Source organism: Chiroxiphia lanceolata, chromosome 3, assembly GCF_009829145.1.
Source record: "Chiroxiphia lanceolata isolate bChiLan1 chromosome 3, bChiLan1.pri, whole genome shotgun sequence".
NCBI classification, from domain to species: Eukaryota; Metazoa; Chordata; class Aves; order Passeriformes; family Pipridae; genus Chiroxiphia; species Chiroxiphia lanceolata.
Genome location: NC_045639.1, coordinates 115,700,042 through 115,709,633, shown reverse-complemented (window position 1 = coordinate 115,709,633; position 9,592 = coordinate 115,700,042). Strand labels below are relative to the sequence as shown.

Genomic DNA, 9,592 nt, shown 5'->3' with positions numbered 1-9,592 from the left:
CGGGGGAACCGAGACCCGGCTGAGGGTAACGCGGCTGGGTAATGGCGGGGCTGGGGCTGGCGGCAGCGGGAAAGCGGCTGGTGGAGGTCGGGAGGGAGTTGGGAGCGTGGGAGACGGGGAAAGGGGGCTGGAGTGGGGAAGGGAAGGGGGCTGAGGTGGGGAAGGAGCCTCAGGGAGGGGGTGGGACTGAAGGGATGGTGGTGGGAAAAGGGGTCTGAGGTGGCCAAGGGAAGAAGCTTTAGGAAGAAGCAGGGAGGGGGTGGGAGTGAGGGAATGGTGGAGGGGGTGGGAAAAAGGGGCTGAGGTGGGGAAGAAAGGGGTCAGAGGTGGCCAAGGGGTCTCATTTGGGATGGAGGGAGGAGCTGGGGCTGAGGGGCTGCTCCAGGTGGGAAAAGAGACTTTGGGGAATGGGGAAAGGGGCTGAGGTGGGGAAGGAAAAAGGGGAAGGGTCAGAGGTGGAAAAGGAGTGGGGAAGGAGGCAGGGGATGAGGTGGGAAAGGGAAGGGGATTTAGGTGGGATACTGGGAATAGCTGGGGCTGAGGGGCTGCTGGAGGAGGGGAAGGGAGGGATGGAGGTGGGGAAGGGGCCGTTGTCTCTTGGGGGAGGGGGTGCGGGAGGAAGGTGGGGTTTGGAAGGGGGAGCTGAGGGCTGGAGAGTCGGGAATAGGGTGGGAGAGGGTTGGGAGGGCTGGGGGGAAAAGAGGAAAGGTGTGGGAAAGGAGCACAGCTGGGGGATGGAGGTGGATTTGGGGAGGGAATGGCTTTGAAGGGAGCCATTGGGGAGAGGGGAGGGTTAAGGGATTGGGAAAGGGATATACAGGGCAGGAAAGCAGAAAATACCGTGTTTTTAGGGATGAACTTGGGATGCTGCTGAGCACTGGCACAGGGAGGAGGGAAAGGAGGGGCTCAGAGGGGAGCAGGGACAAAGAGGGACTTGGGAAGCTGTGCTGGGCAGGAAAGTGAGGAGTGACATGGAATGGGGGGTCTGGGAGGGGGATGAGGGTGAGGAACAGGGCACGGACCGGCAGGAAATTGGGAGTGGAAGCGCAGGGACACGATGCAGCCGCGGACGGGGAGGAAAACTTCCAAAGGGGGGAAAGATTTAGTGCCGGAGTGGCTCTTGTGAGGAACTCGATTGATCTCCAAGTCGATCCTGGTCGAAGCTTCCCGGGGAGCTGCTGCCTTCCCTTCCCTCCTTCCCTCCCCCCCGCAGGGAACGTGGCTCCAAAGCTCCTTCCCTTCCTTACCCGGCTCCGTCCCCCCCGCCGGCAGATCGATGGCGCTTCCCGGGGCTTTGGATCCCGCTGTGCAGCCGGGATTGTGCTGGATAATGGCTCCGAGTTACCATGGATATGGGCTCTCCCTTAAGTGCCTGCTTTGGATGTCACTCCTCGTGTGGCTGCATCTTATCCCGCTAAAACTGATGCTGCTTGGAAGCTTTTCCTTGGGAAGCTGCATCATATCCCACTAAAACTGATGATGCTTGGAAGCTTTTCCTTGGGAAGCTGCATCTTATCCCACTAAAACTGATGATGCTTGGAAGCTTTTCCTTGGGAAACTGCATCATATCCCACTAAAATTGATGCTACTTTGGAAGCTTTTCCTTGGGAAGCTGCATCTTATCCCACTAAAATTGATGCTACTTTGAAGGCATTTCCTTGGGAAACTGCATCTTATCCCCCTAAGACTGATGCTGCTTGGAAGCTTTTCCTTGGGAAGCTGCATCTTATCCCACTAAAACTGATGCTGCTGGGAACCCGTTGCCGGTAGTTTTTACTTTCCCTGAGGAGGCTGGAAAAGGTTTTTCCCTCCGGAGCTCTCGCGCGTGGCCTTCGGGAATAACTTCCAGAGGGAAAGGATAAAAAAAAGGTGGATACAGGAACAGAGATAGATATATTTTGGGTAGAAATATTTATTTTTAACCCCTGTCCTACTCCACCAAGTTTTGTGATTGGAATAGAGCGGGAATTTAGGAGCTAAAATCATGGAGAGACTCTTCCTTCATTCCTTTCTTCCTTCTTTCCATGGTTTTTTCCAGAGTCTGGATCCCTTCCTTATTTTCCCTGTTCCCTCACAGCTGCTGGATTATTTTGATCTGCTCTCCACACGTGCTTTTAATTCCTTGAAAACCCTGCACTTTATAAATTGATAAAAAATTAATTTTGGTGGTTTTTTTTTCCTTAAAAACCACGGGAATTCCGAGCGGCTCTTCGGAATCACACGTGAAAATTCCTCCTTTTTCCTTTTTTTTTTTCCCCTCTTAGTTTTTTTTAACTCCAACAAAACACCTTGGGAATTTGGGAAAACGAACAGGGGCGGTACCAACTTGTAATTTTAAGGGATTTAATCCTCAGGGGAAAAAAAAAAAGCTGGAAGTTGGCTCCCTTTTAAGCCTCTCCAGCTTTTCCTTCTCCTCAAGGAGCTGCGGGATCAGAGAATTTGGATTAAATTAAGTGGGAACTCTGCATTCCAATGGATTATTCCCAGCTTGGCACTGCCCTGTGCCCGCTCCCTCTTCCAAGGGTGTTTGCAGAATCCCTGAATTCCAGACTGGTTTGGGTGGGAAAGGATCTCAAAGTTCATCCCATTCCAACCCTGACACCTCCCACTATCCAAGGTTGCTCCAAGGGAATCCAACCCGGCCTTGGACACTCCCAGGGATCCAGGGGCAGCCACAGCTTCTCTGGGAATTCCAGTCCAGCCCCTCAACACCCTCCCAGCCAGGAATTCCTTCCCAATCTCCCACCCAAATCTCCCCTTTCCAAGTGGGAAGCCATTCCCTGTGTCCTGTCCCTGCATTCCTTGTCCCCAGTCCCTCTCCCGCTCTCCTGGAGCCCCTTTAGGCTCTGGAATGTGCTCCAAGCTCTCCCGGGATCCTTCCCTTCTCCAACCTGGACATTCCCAGCTCTCCCAGCCTGGATCCAGAGGCCTGGGATCGGCCACAGCTCTGGATCCTGTTGGGGTAGGAGGAGTTTTAGGGCCAAATTGTGTGTCCTTGGCTTTGTCCATGTTTTGAGCAGTTGGAAAAGGTCTTGTGGGAATAAATGACCTTGTTCCACCATGAGGAGGAGGAAGAGGAGGAAAAGGAGGAGCTGCCCTGAGAGCCTTCCCTCTGGAATTCCTCCTCCTGGTTTAAATCCGACCTTCTGGTTTGGGAATCAACAGCTGGGCTGTGCTTTTCCCTCCCCAGCCCTTTCCCCAGTATTCCATAATAACTTTATTCCCATTATTTTGCCCTCTCCAGCAGGGACAGGTGGATGCTGTGAGCGCCTTCCCCCTGGAATTCCTCCTGCTGTTAATCCCATCTCCAAGCCATTGGAAAAGCTTCTGGAATGTTCTTCCCAGGGGTCATTTATTCCACAAGCCATGGCTGGATTCCAGCCCTATCTTTGGTTGGAATGCCGTAAAACAAGAGGTGGAGCAGGTCAGAGATCCCAAACTTCCCGTCTGGGAAAGGCACCGTGGGCAGCTGCTTCCCAAATCCTGGAATCCCGGATGTCCAAGGGCTCCCACCCGCCCTGGGGGTCCTGAGCTGGGAGTGAGGAGGAAGAAGGTGCTGGAAGGAGCTTGAATTTGATCATTCCCAAGAGAATTCCTGGAAAAAGCAACTTGGCCCCCTTATCCCGAGCAGGACCAGGAGGAGAATCCGGGGATCCAGAGGGATGTGACAGGGATCAAACCCTCCCCAAAGCCCGGCCCTGCTGTTGGATGAAGGGGAGAAAGGTGGGAACAGCCAGGAAAGATCTCCCACGGGCAGAATCTCGCTGGGATAAGAGGATGGACACCACTCCAGGAGACATTCCAGCATCCCCATCCTGATCCGACTGGAGAGAGCTCCGAGTCCTTTCCAACATCCGTTATTCCAGGAGACTCAGCTGAAATTTAAGTTTTAATCCCAGTTCTTACCCAGCAAAGGTCTCAGCTCCCAGTCCTTGTGGTCTCCCGGGAAAAGGATCAAACTTGGGAATGCTTGGGATGGACAGAAGGAGGGGAAAAAAAAAAAAAATGGCACAAACAACCGAGCCCAGGGAAAGAATTTTATTGGGATTGCAGGAAAAAAACCCCACGGGATTTTAATGGCAGGAAAAGCCCCTCCAACAGCATCCCAAAGGAGGTGGTTCCAGACACCTGGAACATTCCCGACCTCTCCGGGGGGGAAAACGAGCTGCCCCACCCCCAATCCATGGAATCAGGGAATATCCGGAGCTGGAAGGGACCCACCAGGATCTCCAAGTCCAATCCCATCTTATTGCTGGAAGCAAATCCTTGGCATTGGCAGCTTTGGTGTTTGGCTCGGGGCTGATTCCCGGGATAGTCGTCGTCTCCCGCTCCTCCTCCCGGATCCTCCGGAGCGTCATTCCAACCTTTTCACCATGTAGGGCCCTTCCAGCTCGTAGCCGATCTTCCTGTAGTAATTCCTCGTGCCGACACCTGGGAGAAGAGAGGGACAACACGGATGAATCCCGTGGGATAGCAAAAGGACTGGAGGAGCTGGAGCAGGGCAGTCGCTTCCAGGCGGGAATGGCGCGCTGGAAGGCGCAGCCGGCGGGAGCCGGAGCGGGGGCGGACTAATTAGGGCACTAATTGGGGTGATTTTCCGGCAGGAACAGCCGCTCCTTTGTCTGGAGAAGGAGAGGGAACACTTGGATCCAGGATCCAACAAAACCCCTGGCACAGCTGTGGGATCGTTGCCGGGAGCTGAAGGGCCCGACAGCCCCCGGAGCCACTTCCAAGGGCTCCCGGGAAAGTGGGATCCAATTTCCTCATCCCGCTCTCCCAAGGCCTCTTCCCTCTCCTGCTGCCATCAGGAGACCCCACGGAGGGCACGGGATCCAGCGCTTCCCGGGATTCTGGGGTATGGCAGCAGGATTTGGGGTAAACCAGTAGGATTTTGGGATAGAACTGGAATTTGGGGCAAAACACCGGGATTTTAGGGTAAACCAGCAGGATTTTGGGGGTAAAACAGTAGGATTTTGGGGTAAAACACCAGGATTTTAGGGTAAAGCAGCAGGATTTTGGGTAAAAATGGGATTTTAGGGTAAACCAACAGGATTTGGGGTAAAACTGAGATATGGGGCAAAAGAGCTGGATTTTGGAGTAAAGCAGCAGGATTTGGGGTAAAACCGGGATTCTAGGGTAAAACACCAGGATTTGGGGTAAAGCAGTAGGATTTAGGGGTAATAATGAGATTTTTAGGGTAAAACACCAGGATTTGAGATAAAACTGGGATTTTAGGGTAAAACAGTAAGATTTTAGGGTAAACAAGCAGGATTTGGGGTAAAAGTGGGATTTTGGGCAAAAGAGTAAGATTTTGAAGTAAAGCAGCAGGATCTGGGGTAAAACTGGGATTTTAGGGTAAACCAGCAGGATTTTGGGGCAAAATTGGGATTTAGGGCAAAACTGGGATTTGGGGAAAAACAGCAGTAATGTGGAGTAAACCTGGGATTTTAGGGTAAACCCTAAAAGTAAGATTTTGGGGTGAAAATGAGATTTTAGGGTAAAACACCAGGATTTTAGGGTAAAGCAGAAGGATTTGGGGTAAAACTGGGATTTTAGGGTAAAACACCAGGATTTGAGATAAAACTCAGACTTTAGGGTAAAACAGTAAGATTTTAGGGTAAACAAGCAGGATTTGGGGTAAAAGTGGGATTTTGGGCAAAACAGCAGGAATGTGGAGTAAAACTGGGATTTTAAGATAAACCAGTAAGATTTTGAGGTAAAAATGAGATTTTAGGGTAAAACACCAAGATTTTGAAGTAAAGCAGCAGGATCTGGGGTAAAACTGGGATTTTAGGGTAAACCAGCAAGATTTTGGGGCAGAGCAGCAGGATTTGGGGTGAAACTGGGATTTTAGGGTAAAGCAGCAGGATTTTGGAGTGAAGCAGCAGGATCTGGGGTAAAACTGGGATTTTAGGTCCCTTCCAACCCAACCCATGCCATAGTTCCTTTCTGATTCCAAGGAAGCAGAAACAGGTGACAAGAACTCTTTCCTGATAATTAATTATTAGGAATATTATTAAGAATTAATAATTCTCAAGGACTGACGAACAGGTTTCGAGCAGAGGAAGGAAGGAGAGGAGTTCTGATCCCCCCTGCCTGGATGGGAATCCATGGGAAAGCCTTTTGGGATCGTCCCTCATCACAACGGTCTGACCCAGAAGGGGCCACGGCAGAATCCGGCCCAGGAATCCCCCTCCTGACAGGCCTGGCTTTTCACTGGAATATTTACACCTCAACATTAATTAAATAAATATTTTAAGCCTGGCTTAAGCAGGGGAGAGAGGGAAGGGGCCACAGGACAGGCTTAAAAAGAGTTTTGGCCCAGAGGGGCCCCATAAATCCCTTTCCTGCCTCAGCTCTGCCGCATCCCGAGTATCCCGCAGGATTCCTTCCCGGCTCAGTAGGCTCAGGACTAAGTGAAAACGAGGCTGTTTTCGGGATCATTAAAGCTCAGCTGAGAGTCCATAAATTCCCACAGCACAGGCAGGGATCAGTTGGGCTGAGCCAACAGCAGGGACTCGTCTCCACACAGGCAGCTTCGGAATCTTCTCCGGAGGCGCGCAGTTGTGCCTCCCAGATTCCTTCCCCCTCCAAATATTCCAGGGTTGATCTTCTCCCAAGTGTTCTGAGCTCCAAATATTCCAGAGTTGATCTTCTCCCAAGTGTTCTGAGCTCCAAATATTCCAGGGCTGATCTGCCCCCAAATGTTCTGAGCTCCACATATTCCAGGACTGCTCCCAACTGTTCTGAGCTCCAAATATTCCAGAGCTGCTCCCGACTGTTCTGAGCTCCAAATATTCCAGGGCTGCTCCCAAGTTTTCCAAACTCCAGATATTCCAGGGCTGAGCTGCTCCCGACTGTTCTGAGCTCCAAATACTCCAGGGCTGCTCCCAGGTGTGCTGAGCTCCAAATATTCCAGGACTGATCTGCTCCTGAGTTTTCCAAACTCCGGATATTCCAGGACTGATCTGCTCCTCAGTGTTCTGAGCTCCAAATATTCCAGGACTGCTCCCGACTGTTCTGAGCTCCAAATATTCCAAGACTGATCTGCTCCCGAGTTTTCCAAACTCCAAAAATTCCAGGCCTGATCTGCTCCCGAGTGTTCTGAGCTCCAAATATTCCAGGAGTGTTCCAAACTTGCCTCAATTCACGTGCCAGCTGCAGATTTGGCCACAGCAAAACCTCTTCCAGGTTTTTTTTTGGGGAGTAAACACCTGGATCAGTGGAAAAGGGAGCCCTGGATAATCTGTAGGATCCCTGCTGAGTCACTGTCTTTCAAGGATGCTCCATCCCTGGAAGTGTCCAAGGGCAGTTTGGATTCCCTTGGAGCAACCTGGGATAGCGGAAGGTGTCGGGGTTGGAACTGGATGATCCTTCAGGTCTCTTCCCATTCCATGACACTGGAGAACATTCCCAAAAGCTAATTCTAATTTTCAGAGGATTTTTACCTCCCGGGATCTTCAGGGACTCGTTGCCAATTCCCGAATGGAAAAATAAACCCCTTTGCTGCCGGGATTGCTGTGGGGTTCTTCAATTAAGACATTAAATTAAATTAAGTTAAATTAAATTAAGAACCTTCTCCTGATTGCTCCGACATTCCCAGGTGGGAAAACCCACCATTTTTCCCATTTCCTCAATGCCGGGTTATCCCAGACCCTTTTCCTTCTCCCTGTTGTTCCCTTTCCTGGTGGTTGGTTGGGATTCCCAGGAAACAGTCTCGTGTTTCCCTTCTCTGGGCAACCCCGTGGAAAACGGGAATAAAATTCCATTTTTCTTTAAAAGATTGGGAATGTTTTCGCATCCTTAACTCCACTTGAGAAGCGGAGCACCGGAGAGGATTTGGGATACTTGGAAATCACAAGGGTGGGATCAAAGGGGAGTTTTGAGGCTCCACACCTTCAGCTCTCTGCTGGAAAACCCTGGATTGGGGATTGGAGGAGTTCTGGATTATCCCTGGAATTGCCCTCCAGCCTCCCGTGCAATCCTGGCTCCGTTTAAATCCATCCTGGATTGGATGGGAAGGCCAAGAGAGGCAGAGCCTTCGGGATGGGGCTGATCCGCCAACTTGGGAAATGAAAACGAGGAAACCACACCAAATAAATGAGATTAAAATAAGGAAACCACTCCACAGAAATGGGAATAAAACAAGGAACCACACCAAATAAACAGGAATAAAACAAGGAAATCACTCCACAGAAACAGGAATAAAACAAGGAAACCACTCCACATAAACAGGAGTAAAACAAGGAAATGACACCACATAAAAAGGAATAAAACAAGGAAACCACAGCAAAAATACAGGAATAAAACAAGGAAATCACTCCACATAAACAGGAATTAAAGTGAAGGAACCACAGCAAATAAACAGGAATAAAACAAGGAACCACACCAAATAAACAGGAATAAACTGAAGAAACCACTCCACACGAACAGGAATAAAACAAGAAAACCACTCCACAGAAACAGGAATAAAACAAGGAACCACACCAAATAAACAGGAATAAAACAAGGAACCACACCAAACAAACAGGAATAAAACAAGGAAATCACTCCACAGAAACAGAAATTAAAGTGAAGGAACCACACCAAATAAACAGGAATAAAACAAGGAAACCACAGCAAATAAACAGGAATAAAACAAAGAAACCACTCCACACAAACAGGAATAAAAGTGAAGAAACCATTCCACAAAAACAGGAATAAAACAAGGAACCACACCAAATAAACAGGAATAAAACAAGGAAACCACAGCAAATAAACAGGAATAAAACAAGGAAACCACACCAAATAAACAGGAATAAAACAAAGAAACCACAGCAAATAAACAGGAATAAAACAAGGAAACCACTCCACATGAACAGGAATAAAAGTGAAGGAACCACAACACATAAACAAGGCTCTGAAATGGTGGGAGATCCGTGTTTTTTGGCCGGGCCACATTTCAGTTCTCTCCAAGAATCTGAACAGGAAATAATTTAAAATAATTAGGAATTAACGTTTCCTTTCGGTCAGGTTGTTCTGGGTAAGGTTTAAACCCAGCGCCAGCAGAGGGAAAACCGCCCGCCAACGCCTCGGGATGAATCCAGAGCTGATGGATCTCCAGTTCCAGACCGACAACATTAAATATTTAGGAGCGAACGGCGCAATTCCCGGGAGATTTTAACGGGGACAGTGACATGTGGCTGTTCCTCAAGCCCGGATTTGTCAGGCTGGGTGTGGGGTTTAGGCTTTGTCACATCTTGAGGCATCTTCCTGAGACAGTTGTAGGAATATCCAACCGGTGGGGTCGGTATCCCCGGGACACCGGGGATTTGGGATGAGTCACGGAGCGGGTGAGACATCCACGATCCCGTTCCTTCCCTGGGGGCTCCGGGATTTCAAACACTGCTCCCATGGGATACTCCTGGAAAAGGCTTGAAGAGGCACTCTGTGCTGGGTTAGGAACTGGCTGAGGGTTGGGCCCGGAGAGTGGTGGGAATGGAGCTGAATCCAATTGGGATCCGGGCACCAGTGGTGTCCCCAGGGATCAGTGCTGGGCCCGGTCCTGTTAAATGTCTTTCTTGATGACCTGGATGAGGGGATGGAGTCCCAC

The 9,592-nt window shown here is 50.1% G+C and overlaps 1 protein-coding gene and 1 long non-coding RNA gene across 2 annotated transcripts in view; one reads left to right on the top strand and one right to left on the bottom strand.

Moving 5' to 3' along the window:
• Window positions 1-4,017: 4,017 nt before the first annotated feature.
• The window catches only part of ELP3 (elongator acetyltransferase complex subunit 3), a 92,755-nt gene continuing 87,180 nt past the window's right edge, over window positions 4,018-9,592 (bottom strand). Inside the window, exon 15 of the mRNA XM_032681613.1 lies at window positions 4,018-4,431. Within this exon, the coding sequence (XP_032537504.1) occupies window positions 4,355-4,431 (77 nt within the window). The 3' untranslated portion in view covers window positions 4,018-4,354. The remainder of the gene's footprint in view (window positions 4,432-9,592) is intronic.
• On the top strand, window positions 4,299-6,264 carry LOC116783778. The gene is made up of 4 exons (XR_004355824.1): window positions 4,299-5,117; window positions 5,218-5,236; window positions 5,497-5,538; window positions 5,855-6,264. It is a non-coding gene; the product is annotated as an uncharacterized LOC116783778 (long non-coding RNA).